This window comes from Thermobia domestica, chromosome 12 (assembly GCF_964235325.1).
Source record: "Thermobia domestica chromosome 12, izTheDome1.hap1.1, whole genome shotgun sequence".
In the NCBI taxonomy this organism is placed as follows: Eukaryota; Metazoa; Arthropoda; class Insecta; order Zygentoma; family Lepismatidae; genus Thermobia; species Thermobia domestica.
The window spans coordinates 212,536,666-212,553,101 of NC_137465.1; the positions used below are offsets into that span (position 1 = coordinate 212,536,666).

General features: G+C 35.3%; 1 protein-coding gene across 1 annotated transcript in view; it reads right to left on the reverse strand.

The window, feature by feature from the left end:
* Positions 1–15,763, reverse strand: part of LOC145667029 (luciferin sulfotransferase-like) — a 39,529-nt gene extending 23,766 nt beyond the window's left edge. The window contains exons 1-3 of the mRNA XM_081734720.1: positions 15,526–15,763; positions 7,812–7,908; positions 1,428–1,587 (exon numbers count right to left, since the gene is read on the reverse strand). Coding sequence (XP_081590846.1) covers positions 1,428–1,587; positions 7,812–7,908; positions 15,526–15,727 — 459 coding nt within the window. The 5' untranslated portion in view covers positions 15,728–15,763. The remainder of the gene's footprint in view (positions 1–1,427; positions 1,588–7,811; positions 7,909–15,525) is intronic.
* Between the last annotated feature and the right edge of the window lie 673 nt (positions 15,764–16,436).

Here is a 16,436-nt window from a genome sequence, read left to right on the forward strand (position 1 = left end):
GGGATACGAAGTATAATCCTTTAAAACCATCTCCTGAGGCTGCTATGAGGGACGGAAATATCCTATAATGCTACTTCTGGAACTGCTATGGGATACGAAGTATAATCCTTTAAAACCATCTCCTTAGGCTGCTACGAGCGACGGAGATATCCTATAATGCTACTCCTGGAGCTGCTATGGGATACGAAGTATAATCCTTTAAAACCATCTCCTGAGGCTGCTATGAGGAACGGAAATATCCTATAATGCTACACCTAGAACTGCTTTGGGATACGAAGTATAATCCTTTAAAACCATCTCCTGAGGCTGCTATGAGAGACGGAAATATCCTATAATGCTACTCCTAGAACTGCTATGGGATACGAAGTATAATCCTTTAAAACCATCTCCTGAGGCTGCTACGAGCGACGGAGATATCCTATAATGCTACTCCTGGAGCTGCTATGGGATACGAAGTATAATCCTTCAAACCCATATCCTGAGGCTGCTACGAGCGACGGAGATATCCTATAATGCTACTCCTGGAGCTGCTATGGGATACGAAGTATAATCCTTTAAAACCATCTCCTGAGGCTGCTACGAGTGACGGAGATATCCTATAATGCTACTCCTAGAACTGCTATGGGATACGAAGTATAATCCTTTAAAACCATCTCCTGAGGCTGCTACGAGCGACGGAGATATCCTATAATGCTACTCCTGGAGCTGCTATGAGGTACGAAGTATAATCCTTTAAAACCATCTCCTGAGGCTGCTATGAGGGACGGAGATATCCTATAATGCTACTCCTAGAACTGCTATGGGATACGAAGTATAATCCTTTAAAACCATATCCTGAGGCTGCTACGAGCGACGGAGATATCCTATAATGCTACTCCTGGAGCTGCTATGGGATACGAAGTATAATCCTTTAAAACCGTCTCCTGAGGCTGCTATGAGGGACAGAAATATCCTATAATACCTACTTCTGGAGCTGCTATAAACTACGGAATATAATTTTTTAAAACCATCTTCTGATGCTGCTAAAAGAGTCGGAGATATCTTATAATACCTACTCTCCGAACTGCTATGGGCTACAGAGTATAAACGATCCCGTCTGACGTCGCTGTGGGCTAAGACAAATATCCTTTATTCCGAGGCCACATCGTGTGCCGAAGAACTTTGTACTACACTGGAAACATTTAAAGACTTAGCGAAAAGACTTACAAGTACTTTGTAAAAAAAATTATAAGGCATTCTTTTTCATAATAAAAAGGTGAAGGGTTGAAATTCCTTATATATTATTTAGATCGAACCTACAGAACATTGGAATATTTGAGATGTAATGCATATTAATTTTATGTGAAGCAATAATAATAATAATAATAATAATAATAATAATAATAATAATAATAATAATAATAATAATAATAATAATAAACACTTACCTTTGGTTTAACTTGATCTAATTGTCGTGGAAGAAGTGGCCATGGTAGATGACTTTTGATAAACCGCGGGGGAGGCTGCTGTCTTGTGAATTCTACTGATTGCTCCAAGATTGGTCGACCAGAGAGAGGTGCCGTTGTTGTGCCTCTGAGAATAGACATTCTGAAACAAAGTACAGTTTTGCTAATTAAACCTACAGGATTGAATAACTTAAAGATAGAAACACATACTTTTAAGTGTTTTTACTTATATTTTCTTAAGGTAAATCATTCGTGTTATATTTTCCTTAACATATAAGTGCATAACCTGAATTTACCTTATTAAAGTACACGAAAAGTTTAATTTCCTATTGGAATGAAAAAACCCATCTTCATGTTACCAGTTCAGCAGAGCATGGAAGACATTGACTTAGATGCCAGAGAACTTCGAAATTATGTTAAGAAAGTTTTTCCTCACCGGATACAAGGTAAGGTAATGTTATCTTTAAGCTCTACTACAGTTGTTATCAAGTCTCTAAGTTTATTATTCTTACGTTCAAGTAGCCACCTCATAGAGCAGCCATATGTAACAACCAGCCTCCGGGCCAATCGCAGCTCACTGAACCCTTTCATCCGGCTCGCCTGACCCCTTGTTGAAAATATGCTTCTTACATAATCTTAAACTGAATTGAAAATACTTCCTGAGTAACTGATGTCCATCTTGGAAAATGTCATCAGCGTTGTAACATCCAGGGGTACCACGAAATATTGAGAGACTAATTCAGAGCATGAAAAATGAAATTCCCAGTTAAAACGATAAATAAATAGACTTTTTCTGCGTTTCGTTAGTAAATAAATATTTTGGTTATCTTTATAACAATTTTTGTGTTCCTGTGATGTTAGTGTACGAACAAGTTTCATCACTGAATATGACCATTTGATTGTTATGTTATAATATTTTCCACATTGTCTCATAGGCCGTAGACGTCAGTAAGTCCTCTGAGATTGGCCCTGTCCTTGGTCCAACTTGCACATACCTCCCATAGAGTAATAATTGTATAGGACTGGGTTGGATTTGTGTTAGCGACCTTTTCAGAAGCGAGCCTATATGAAACATAGACTTATTTACAGCTTAACATGGAACCTCAACCACATGAGCTTTCGTCAGGAACCGAACCCAGGTTTCCCGCTCCTAGCCAGGAGGGAGTTCTAATAATTGTATGTTTAGATATGGACACTCATTTCCGTGTTCCCTGAGTGCAGATATTTTTAAAATATCATTTGTACTATACTTTAAAGGCAAATCAATTTTATTCTTCTGGCGGTGACGGTGACAGATGTCACATGTTCCTCTTTATTTTCACGTTTTTAATACTTTGAAACTTGCTAAAAAAGATGTATATTCTTTCAAACTTGAGAGAAACTTACAAAGCTTGAAACACTAATAAAATAAATGTATAGCTTGAACAGACAACAGTAGAATAATCATACAGATTCGATGATTACTGACAATTCATACATTTAGAATTTTAAACATAAAATCTTTTAGTTTTACGTCCCACGATTATGCCAGTTAGGCTAAAGGAGACGGTGATGATGAGAAATGAATGAAATGGTGGAATGAATAAAGTGAGAGGAAACGGGAGAACCCTGAGGAAAGCCTACGCGCACAGTGTTTGTCCACCACAAAGTCCACAACTAAACCAGGAACCCCACGCACCAGAGGTGAACGCTCTACCACTGAGCCACTGTGGCCCTATTTGGATTTTTAAACGCACCTAAATAACAATCTTCGTGGTTACAAGAAGAAGGTCAATCTTGTCTTCGAGATATATTGCAGATGATAATTTAAAAATATCGTCCTCAAAGAACATGAAGATGAGTATTAAAAATAGAAATAAGTGTTTCTAAGATTCTGCAATTAACTATATGTTTACTAACACTCAGTACTGCGTCCTGGAAATCCTATACCTTGAATTGTATTATAAATGGGCTTTATTTATACAATTAGAGATGGTCTATATAACAGTAAAGAATTGTCAATTGAACAACAAATTTAGGTGGCAGGGATGAAAAAGCATATTACAGAACAGTGAAAGAATAATTTTCTAAACTGACTCTAATGTGCAAATTATTTTCTCGGTTACGGTAGATAATCACTGGGAGCAGAATTTTACGTTTTTATTTATTTATTTATTTATTTTAGAAGTCACACTCCAAAGTTTGTGTGAGAGATCTATGGGATGAAAGGAGGACTTTGCTAATAAAGGGTGTAGCATAAAGAACGCAACTTTGGAAGTACCCGCCATTTCTGTTCTATTAGGTTGGCAGCACTGAATGTTACACGATTTTAATCTGTTGTCTTTATAGTTAGTAGTCACGGAGCACCAACAGCACATAATCATTCTTTTTTTCTTTACGGGTACGAATGGAGCACCTCACGACGGAACAGCGTGCTGTCATAGTGAAAACTTACTAAAAATGTGGTGAATGTCGTGCAGAGACTGTTCACAAAACTCTGCGGAATGTTTGTTCAACGTTCGCAAAACTCTGTGGAATGTTTGTTCAACGTTCGCAAAACTCTGTGGAATGTTTGTTCAACGTTCGCAAAACTCTGTGGAATGTTTGTTCAACGTTCGCAAAACTCTGTGGAATGTTTGTTCAACGTTCGCAAAACTCTGTGGAATGTTTGTTCAACGTTCGCAAAACTCTGTGGAATGTTTGTTCAACGTTCGCAAAACTGTGTGGAATGTTTGTTCAACGTTCGCAAAACTCTGTGGAATGTTTGTTCAACGTTCGCAAAACTCTGAGGAATGTTTGTTCAACGTAATGCACCAAATAAGTCGACAGTGACGATTCTGACCAAACATTCCACGAAGTTTGCGAACAGCCTCTGCATAACATTCACCACATTTGTAATAAGTTTTCATCAGTATGACAAGCGCTGCTCTGTCGTGAAGCGCTCCATTCCTATCCGTACAAACAAATAACGATCATGCGCTATTCGGAGCTCCGTGACTACTAACTACGAAGAGAACAGTTGAAAATCGTGTAACGTTCAGTGCTGCCAACTTATTAGAACAGAAATGACAGGTATTTCAAAAATTACGTTGTACATAAATACATGATTTGGTGTAAGTGAGGAGAGGCTCTGGCTCCAAAGAATATAAATATAACATATAACGTACGATTTCAATATGATGAACGCAGAGCAAGGGCCGTAGGAAGTAGGAAAAATTTGACTGTAGGTGAAATTTTCAACTGTTGAACATAAAAGTACGAAGTTTTGTATATGGGTTAAACATGCACGAAGTAATCTGATTATAGTCGAACTATATATTTAAACATAAACATCTATTTTAAGCCATCAGTACATTTTGAAGACTTCAGAGTGGTACCAAAGACCTGCAACTTAACCTCAAACAACAACAAAATAAATAAATAAATAAAATTAAACATTCAACGAAGCACTCTTACTCTTCACATCGATCCAAAACATTCACACAGCAAAGAAATTGTCTGTGACAGGAAAAAAAATTGTACGATAAGTTTTGGATCATGTACTGTTAATTAGATGTTTTAAAAAATATATGAATTTGAAACTCTCTTATAATTCACTGTACATTGTCTCTGTTTCCGGATTATTATTAAGCGTACTCTTTCAAAGTATATACATATCTAACCTACAAAGTAATTATTGACATATTCAATATATAAAGTAATTATTGATAATATTAAATTATTTATCACTCTAATTACTCAGCTAGTAATGTTCCTCAGCCAATTTTTCTCCCAATATTTCGAGTGTAACACTCGAAGGCTCATCTTCAGGAGCACACAATGCACAATTGCTTTAATCCTTTTTCACAGTACGATTTTTACATTTTTTGGTTTTATATATTTTCTTTTATCTCAACAGTATTAATTTAATAATATTACTTAGTTTTTTCTGTTACTTATAGTTAGCAAAGTAGCATGTTATAGGTTGTTTTTATTATTTTACTATATACATAATACAGGGTATTTCAAAACAATATCGGCAACGTTTGGGAAGACCCCAAGATAAGATAAGATGTTATAGGCTGCGTAAATCATGAAAAAATGAACTTGAAAGGTCCATAGCTCCAATACTATGGGACCTACCGTAGTCGGGTCAAGACTTCCCTTAACTAGTATGTGCCCTATTTAAATATCCATATTTTAGTATCCTACGGTATTTCCGCAACGATTTTATAGAGCTAATTGGTGAGTACTTCAAATTCATGCCCGTAGCGAAACTTCCTCTATGAAAATTATTGCGTGAGTACCGCAGGATTCTGAAACATGTATTTTTGATAGCGCACATATTAGTTCCTAAGCTAAGTCTTGACCCGACTACAATAAGTCTCATAGTTTTAGAGCTATAGACCTTTAAAGTTCATTTTTTCATGTTTCCGGCAGCCTCTAACTTCGAAATGACGGATTTCTGCACCCAGGTTGGTCTATGCTTTTCGTCTTATCTTAGTGTCAGTAACCACCCTCCAAACGTTGTCGGTGTTGTTTTGAAACACCCTGTATATGTATGTATGTATGTCCTGGGATAGTGTACTACCTACTTACTTTACCTTCTTTTATTTGTGTTTAAGGTTTTCCATCCGATGGTTTCTTCTAAATCAGCACGTGATCCTAATCCCTTAATAGACAATTAATTTAAATCGCATTTTTAAAACCAAATCCAGATTTCAAATATTAATTTATGTAATTCTGAAGTATTATATATATATATAGTGGCGCCGAGCCGACTGATATATTTCAGACTTCAATATTGCGCAGGCGTAGTAACTTATATTGGTTGGTGGGGTGGAAACCGAAAGAGGAAAGAACGCTACATTATATGGTCGATCACAATGGAACATTGAAGCACAGAACATCGAGTTACCTCAGTTCGTAGTTATTACGAAACTAACTTTTTTTAGACTAAACTTTAATGTTTGTCTCTTTACGTTCTCAGAAGTTTGCACTGTTCTTGGAGCTAAATGTTTCACATCCAACACACTACCAGTCTCTTTAAACTTCTTCGCCCAAGCCAATATGGTACGGGATGGAACCATATTATGTCGACCAACATTAAGATTTCGTCGTCGAACCATGCTATGTCGACAAAAACGTTGCACTTCTGGCACAGACTTAGTTTCGTAATAACTATGAACTGAAGTAACACAATGTTCTGTGCTCCAACGCTCCATTGCGACTGATCATATAATGTGGCCTTCTTTCCTTTTTCAATTTCCATCCCACCAACCAATAGAAGTTATTACCCCTACGCAATATTCAAGATTGAAATGTACCAATCTCCTCGGCACTACCCTATATATATATATATGATGAAGTTTTATTTATATATTTTTGTTTATTTTGTTGATATATAGTAGGACGTCGATAATCCGAGGGTCAAAAATCCGAACGTGGCCCCTAGAAGCTAGTGACAATACACTATTTCAATTTTCTTTGTGTGAAGTCAGTGTTTTTACAAACGCTCATTCATATGTAATTGTTTGTCATACATATTTTTTAAAATTTTTATTTTCCCTTAGGTCTATATAAGTTGAGTATTAACTGTGAGTTACAAGAACAGTGTAATTTAGTGTACGAGCAGGTTCTTCAGAAACATTAAATGTAAGTAGCCTTACGTACGGTACTGTAATTACTGTATGTACTGTATAACCACTGTATCGATAAAAGAGCATACCGAACAATAGACCCTATATTTAAGCCTAAATGGCATTTTCTTGGTCATTTTCGAAAATCCGAGCAATTTGAAAATCCGAACTACCTGTGGTCCCAATTAGATCGGATTTTAGTCTTCCTACTGTAATTGATAATAATACATTCCCAATTCCTATCGAAATTTCATTTATCGATGTTCAGTATTGGATTCTTTTGTCTGTACGTAATCAGGGTAGCCCAAAAATAGGTATACAGTACCGTACTGATCAGCTCATCATATTTCATATAATTTCTTATTGTTATCCTTAAGGTAGACTTAGTTTCTTTATTATTTGTTCCTTACTTACATCTTAAGCTCGGAAGAGCCGAAGCAAATAAACCCATAAACTAGAATGTTATACGTGATCAATGCAGGGGTGTATACCTACTTTGGGTCACCCTGTATACTTCAAATACATTTATTTCTATATTTGAGGTAGCACTGCGTAAAAGTTTTAAATCCTGTAGTGAGATATTTGGTGGGTGTAGTAATTTATGCCATTGAGGAAGAAAGCTCTGAAGGCTTTTCTTTTAAAGAGAAGTGATTGGGCTTTTTTTTTTTTTTTTTTTTGTATACAATCTATATCAGTTTAACAGTTGGTTACTCCATACATTGATACCCTTAAACTCATTAATATAAAAATTATACCAAAATCTACTTACTCTAAATAAGGAAATCGAGCAACTTGTGGCAGTTTTGCTGCCTCAAAATTCAGATCATGTGCTATGTTCCAGATAATTTCTTGCGCCCATGTTGTACCTTTGGAAAAAGAACAGATTACACTCACAATTATTATTATTATTATTATTATTATTATTCAAGGATTTTCAATACCAAATTACTAAAAGAATAAAAACAAGGGATTCTCTTATTTTCCTTTCTGTTACTGGCTGCAAATTTAGACTTACATTCGAAACTACATGCTAGTTCTGTCTTCAGTAAGGTAAAACGGATAAGAGAAGAAATGTTTGAAAAAAGGGAATACATATCACAGAATAGATAAATATAACGTGACGGATGCTAAAATACCACGAGCAGAACACAGTGCGAAAGAATGAGCTGAGTTGAAGGATCGTGATGTCTATGTTACGTCACTATTGCCAGATCCAAAATATACATCAAAGGTAGATAACCAGAGTCTGTCTATGTTGCCAAAATCCAAATTTAAAGCTAGTTTGTATTTATGAATAAAAGATAATTCTTTAATCTCCCGCTATTTCAATGTTTTCGTTGAACCTATCACATTAAAATGCTTTATATAATGTGAATGTTGTTTTAACTGAAGCACCAATCCCGACACGCCCTGTTCTTGCGACTTTTGTGATTATCTAATATGTTCTTTAATTTGGGCGTTAATATTGCGTTTCGTTTGACCTATATAGCCTATGAGGAGTTACATTCGCAGTGAGCACGATGAACACCTGATTTATTTAGTGGATCAACAAAATAACGTTTAAATCCGGTAAGATGTTTTTCTAAACTTTTTGGGAGGGAGGGGGGAGTACTGGGAGTCCTTTCTACAGTTTATTTACTTTGCAGTTAATGTTGAGAAGCTCGATGTAATTCTAGAAGTGCATTTGATCCTTCGCCCAGCGTTCGTAGGTTTCCTTAAAAAACTTTCCCTCGACTGACACAAAATTTTTCCCTTTTTTTAATTAAATGTTCCCTAGTTTGTTGACTGTCCAGGTCCTATGACAGAAATTACCTAAATAGTCACACACCGCCGAACTACAATAGTCGAAAAATATCAAAGATAATTTTCACTTTTTTTTTTTTTTTTTGAAAATGAAAATACTTAATGAAACTTAAAAAAAACGAAAATAAAAAGATACCCGTCTCCTATGTTAATTATCTAATTTTACATCAAACATTAACTTTACACAATTTACACACTTAATGTGTTTCTCCTCCGTTTTTCAGATGTGTTGTTTACATAAAGAAAGTGCTAAAAATCATTCTAATCTTTTGCACAAAGTATATTATGATTTTCCATAAACGCCATATTTATTTAATTTGTGTTTGCTTCGTATTTTAAAATTTTGTCTTCACTTTTTTTTTACAAGAAAAAAACACATACACAGATACACCCAGACAACAGATTACGTCCCGCGTAGTTTAGATTAGCCGAGAATCTGTGTCCCGAGATCAGAACCGCGAGGTTTTGACCAGGCGAGATTTTGGGACGCAAGGTTTTGGACAGGCGAGGTTTTGGCCCGGCGAGGTTTTCGCCAGGCGAGGTTTCGGCCCGGCGAGATTTTGAGCCGCGAGGTTTTGGGTGGCGAGATTTTAGTTAGGCGAGGTTTTGGTCCGCGAGGTTCTGGCCGCGAGGTTTTGTACCCAAACCGCACATTATACTACTTTGAACAAACCCCTGTACACAGTATTCCTATTGTGTTGGTTTATTTCTGTAGAAAAAAAATCACGTTTTATCGAGGAGTAACCCTTTCTCTCTTTTTGCAAAATTTACCTACGAATTTTCCCTAGATTAGGGAAATTTCCCTCAAACTACGAACACTTCCTACGTCTTTGATGCTTGTCATGTGTATTTGTATTTGAAATTCTTAGAATGAGAAAAGGTCAATGAGATATTTTCGGTGCATCTAGCAAGAAGTTGATCATTTTACACACAACACTCACTTTAACTGAAAGAGACAGCAGAGGCTCAGTGGTAGAGCGTTCACCTCTGGTACACAGGGTCCTTGATTCGATCCCAGCTCGCGCCAAGTGAGCTTTGTGGTGAACAAACACTGTGTGCGTGGGTTTTCTCGGGGTGCTTCCGTTTCCTCCCACTTTCTTCATTCCACCATTTTATTTATTTCTCATCATCACCGTCTCCTTTAGCCTAGCTGGCATAAGCGTGGGACGTAAAACCTAAAGATTTCATTTTTCTTACTGTAACGGAAGAGTCCGTTACATAGTCAAATTACAAAACTTAAAATAACAAAACAAAGATGATAAAAATAAAGTATCCCACTTGTTACCATAATCTAAAAATTTATTCTTTTAATGTTAAAAATATCGTACATTATTGAGAGGAAAAAGCATTAAATTCAGCAAAAGGAACTTCGATTTTACATTGTTATTGTACTACTCTTGAGACTTTAAAAGATCATTATAAATCTAGCTTTAACTACATTTCTTTTCAAATCAAATAGGCCAACTCATTTTGTGAATTAGATTGACAACAGAGTCGAGGAAGCTATCATTGCTTATGAGGAAATCCAACAAATGTATCAACATAGCTTTAAGGTTTCGTATGTCTTCTATGTCTGAGACAATCCGTTCAGCTGTTCTCTGTATCACAGCATCTTTACTGGCTTGACCTGACCGAGGTAGTTGTATTTGATGTTCGTCAACCATAGAACGTAGTGTGTCGCTGAGACACATTTTTGTGCTAGATTCGAAACCTTCGCGTATTCCCAGAAAAACGTTTCTTACATCTGATCCAAAATGCTTTTTCACTGAGTCAAAGCTGAACATACCTACCGGTATGCTTTTAACCATTGCTTTTAGTTCACGGAGAGCAAGGATAATCGCATTCTTACAGATTCCCCTGAAAGGATCATTATTGTCTTTATTGTTCCGTGGTGGCGGTGGTAATCCATCAATATCATGAGAAGAGCTACCAGATCCAAACCCTGAGTCTACGTCATCAGAACTTCCGACGGATCCAACACTGAAAATTTGAGTTAATTTGTTCCAAGGTTCATCCCCAATCTCGTCTTCATCACTACTTGAGTTATCTTCATCCCCCTCATCATCATATTGCCCGTCCAAGCCATCATCGTATTCGTCATCAGCTTCCTCATCAGTTTTATGAGAGGCATGAGAATCCGAAGTCTTTTTACAACCATTTAATTTCGAATCCCGCTCGATCTTAGCCTTTTTGTGAGGGGGTTTAGCTGCATTTACAGGAGGAGGTGGATTCATACTGCCCTGTTCTTGTTTCTTGTCATCATCACTTTCTTGCTGTGGCCTTGTTGAAGAGGCCCTACGACGCTTTCCACCTTGGCGGATACTTTGTCCGTCCGCAACATTATTCTCATCGTCATTATGATGATCTGTAGGGTGACGAGGATGATTCTTCTGATTCCGACCCATCTCAAACTAAACTGAGTTTTTTTTTTTTTTTTTTTTAGTTTTCTTATTACATAAGATGAGAAATGGTTGTACTAGTCATGATACTTTAAATTTAACGTTTTGTTGTTTCTATGTTAATAAATGTAATTAATAATTTAATTGTCACTACATAATGATAGGTTTATCGTGCTATTTTACAATTAAATATTTTTTTATTATCATCTATTTTGTCTATTTTAAATTCATTACTTAATGTGGTGCAGTGTTCGTAGGTTCCCTGCAAAGAAAATTTCCCTTAACTAACTCAAAACTTTCCCCTTTTCTTCTCAAATTTTCCCTAGTTTGTTGAGTGTGCAACTCCTTTGACAGAAGTTATGTGATAAGATCAATTTAGCTATATTAAAGGAAGTGTGAACCACTTTTATTTTATTTAACTTATTTGCTTTTTGCTTCTATATTTTTTTACTTCTTCCTTCACTTTTTTTTTAAAAAAGAAAACATACCCAGTAAACAATGGGTTCAAAATATGCTAGTTTGAACACACACACACACACAAGGGCGCCCATGTTGTGGTTTCCAAGGGGGGCAAGTATAAGCCACGTTTCAAATATAGTTTCAAATTTTGCTGTAACTAATGTAAAAATTCTATTGGGTTTTCGATATTTCCAAGTACAATTTCCTCTTAGGGGGCGAGAGCCCCACCTTACCCCCCTGATGGGCGCCCTTGCACACACACACACACACACACACTCACACCAATTGTTGCTATTATATTGGTTTATATCTGAAGAACAAAGACAAAATTAAGCATTTATATTGGTCATTCGCTCAGCGCCGAGAATTTCCTTGGATTTTCACGCTTTTATCGATTTTTTTTTTTTTTTTTTTTTTGCCAATTTTAGCTACGAGGGAAATTTCCTCAAACCATGAACACTGCTATGACGTAGTTCAGAGACTTACGATTCCCTCAGGACTTGTACAACTAATTCGCTCTATTTATTGGTTTAAAAACCAGCAATTGGAAGGAGTAGGTGTGTCATTGTTAAGAAAAATCGAATAACAATACAATCTGCTACTTAACGGTTCATATTTTCTTATACAGTGCATACATTAATAATAATAATAATAATAATAATAATAATAATAATAATAATAATAATAATAATAATAATAATAATAATAATAATAATAATAATAATAATAATAATGACAGAGGTTTGATAATAACATAATTGATTAATTTGCAAACATCGTCACACCCAGTATTCTACTAGTGAGCTATATGTTTTCTCAACAATGGTCTGACCATAGTATCATCACCGTTTAAGTTAAATCCAAGTATCCTCTTAAATATTAGAGAAAAATATAAAATCTGTCCCGTACCTAGCAGTGCACTGCCAGTCTGCGTGGAAGACGTGAATCAGGAAACTCCGCGTCTATGTTGAAACTGTCGTCCATTAGCCACATCGGCAAATAAGAGATTAACAGGTACGGTCAAATACGTCGGGTGTACTGTACCTGCGATAAGAACTGCAGCTGCAGTAATTCGGGCTGCGAGTTCTTCATCTGTTGCTGGAGGTGTTTCTTAAACGAGATGTTTGATTGTCGCCCCAGAGAAAGAAGTTCAGTGGTGTGAGATCGGGCGAGAGAAATGGTCGTAATTCTGGGTTACCCCTACTAATCCAACTATTACCGAATATTTCATTCAGCAAGGTCCGCACATTCCGGTCAAAATGTGCAGATGTACTATCATGTTGGAACCCGAGTCTCTTCCTAATTTGCAAAGACACATTCTCCAAAAGCTCAGGCAAGAAGTTACACAAAAGAAAGATAAATGCCACCACAAAAACTAGTAAGCGTATCATAATCTGGGTATACTTTGGCCCATTTTTTTTCAATTTTCAAAATTCCCATTCTAACATCTCCTAAGATTAGGGATGTAATTTATTCTAGTGACATTTCTCCTTGTTAAAATGCAATGCTTTGGCTTTCTTTCGAAAGCAGTAAACACTCAGTGTGACCAAAAATGATGATTATAGTTCCAATTTTTTGATGCTATGCAAGATTTTTCATGGTTGGGGTAACTTTAGCCTATTTGTCAAAATGACTAACTAATATACGAAAGTATTATTGTAGCACTGTATTTAAGAAGCCGAAAAGAACAGGGTATTATAAATACAATGGTGAAATTATCGATGTTTTTACTCAATTTCAATCGAACGAGAAATATCGTCTGATGAAAATATTTGTATTCTACTTGGGTGAATACGAAACATCTATAAAAGAACGCTACACATTTCAGAATACTTAAAATACCGATATTACAAGCATAGGGGTGAAATCACTTTGTTCAATTTAGAGGCAAACAAGAATATCGTTCAATGAAAATCTCTCTAAGTGGATGAATACTTAACATCCGGAAATAAGAGCACCACATTCTTCATTGCGGTAGAGTACTTTACCGGTACTATACTGCTCAGTTTTAGGAAGAAAATTCTTGCAAGTCAGGCACTGTATAATATCCTTTTTTAGAAGCTAGTGCGGGGTTAATCTTCCTTATTACATCGCACCATTTGTACACCATTTCATCTTTATTTGGTCGTTACCAATACATAAAATATGGGCCAATGTTACTCCACGCAATGAAAGGCTTAATAGTTTGTGCGAAATTGAACAAACATTTAAGACGTTAAATGTTATAATATTTGCTTATTAATATTTGCTAATGAACATGTTTTTATATTCTACTTATTTGTGCATTCAGGATATATGACTTCAATGCAATGAACAAAAGTTGTGGAACTTGAAATATGATAAATGTTTATTTGTTAACAATTGCTAGCATTTTGCGTCCCACATTCTGGAAACAAATCACTAGTGCCAATATTCAGGTATTTTCAATGTTGTAATACTTCTATCCACAACTTTTTCTTACTGATAGAAACCATAATAACCATGTAGAAAGAAATCAAATCTTTCTCTTCCTTTGGGCCAAAGTATACCCAGTTTACGGTAATGTAAAATTTAAAAAGGAAGTTATTTACTAAACCACGCCAGACATTAGCAGCTAACATGTGCTGATGGTTTTTCGCAAGGCTTTTATAGGGATTATGAACAGACCTTACGTCTCAAGATGACGAAAGAGCGTAATTCAGTCTTGGATATTTTTCACGAGAGCACAATGAAAATTTGTGCTAGTTGAGAGTCTCTGATTTATAGCTTTTCGCATTTTCTTGTTCCAAAATTGTTGTAAACTTACAATTGTATTATCTAATACATATCCAAACACACCTTGTCATTACAGCTACACCGATCTTTGAAAAACTACTGGCAGAGTTTTGAGTTACACCCTTGCGTTTACATATTTTGTATATCTTCCTGATTAAAATATGTAATAAAATGAAATATTCTACAGTTTTAGTAGCTGCAAATTGTGCGTGATTTGCTTTCTTATATATATATATATATATATATATATATTCCCTTCTAACCTATATATCTATTCCCTATATATATATAACTGTTGCTCCTACTTAAAATTTAGACATACTATAACGAAACTAAATCATTAAAGAACTACTTTTGACATTTCTGAAATTGTAAAGGTCGGTTACGAACAAAGTTCAAGTTGATTTTTGGATCAAAAGATTCAATATATTTCAATCGAAAATTTTCTTGTAAGCCTTCTATCTGAAGAACTTATGGTGTAGCCAAACCCAAAATATCACTTAACTCAGTATGATTTGCTTATTCCGTAAAAAATACGACAAATTGATTTGGGGGCCGTTCAAAAATTTTGTGGCCCCTGACCCCAAAAAACATCAAAAGATCCAATATATTTCAATCAAAATTTTTCTTGTACGTCTTATATCTGGAGAACTACAAATATTGTAGCCAAGCTCAAACTATCGCTTAACTCAGTATTATGTGGTTATTCCGTAAACAATACGAAAACCCAATTTAGGAGTTGTTCAAAAATTTTGTGCCCCCTGGTCTAAAAACTAATTAATGGCCAAGATTGCAATCTTTTTCATCCATTTTTGGATCATTCCTAAAATTCTTGTTTTGTAAGACCACTGTTGCCGCACATAATGAATTGGTCTTTTTAAAAAAAAGTCAATTTGAACTTTAGTACACTACATATCTGATCTTTGAGCATTTCTCCCCATTGAACGTTAATAATGTTACATAATTTATTAAATTATAGCAATAATGTACAATGGAGTTTTTTTTTTTTTAAGAAAATTCACAACCGGTAAAAATTTAAATTTTATTTAACTTTATTTTACAACTTACCTGATCGAGGATGAGTGATGACCCATGTATCGTCTGGCAACACTTCGAAGTTTAAACATTTTTCACTCTGATCTTGATATCCAGCTGGAAACACTGTTCGATCTGGTAACACTTCAATAAATCCGTTTTCATATTTTGTTCTGAAGAGTTCGTTTGTTTTTTGACCCAGAGGGTCTGTCAGAGGTTTTATTTCTAGGGCCATATCTTACAAAAGGAGCAGGCCAGTTAGTTTGTAAGGCTATATATATTGTTACGTAATCTGTGTATTTACTCACCTCAGATATAGTTTGTTTTAAACTTTTATCAGGTATGGATAAAGTTCAACTAAGAACGAAACAACGTGTATTGTAAACTGAAATTGATATTAAGTGTTGATAAAAAATACTTATTGTGTCCATCTGTGAACGTACCTATCTAATCTCAATGCTTTTGAACAACTGATATGATTTGATTTTATCAATAAATCTCTATTTAATATGATTTAAATTGTACACTTTGAGTACTCAAATAAACTATTATTATAAAAAGCCTTTCACCTGGATTACGCATATGTTTCGTATTGTATTTGGTCATTTACGGAGTTATCAACAAACTTTAAACCGTAACTTGCTATTTTTGATTAACTATTAATGAAAAATATATGTGCAATATTAACGTATGTTTTTTTAACACTTTGACAGAATTTTCTGATAAGTATTCATTATTAAGTAGTACGTCATAGTTTTTCATTTCTATTTTCTATCTTTTTTAAAAGTTTTGGATCTAGACAGTATCAGTGGCGAAGCGTGTCGTGTAAAATTGGGTACGCTCATAATACCACACACACACACACACACACACACACATATATATATATATATATATATATATATTCTTCTGTGCCCTCTATGATCATTCCTACAGAAGGTGTG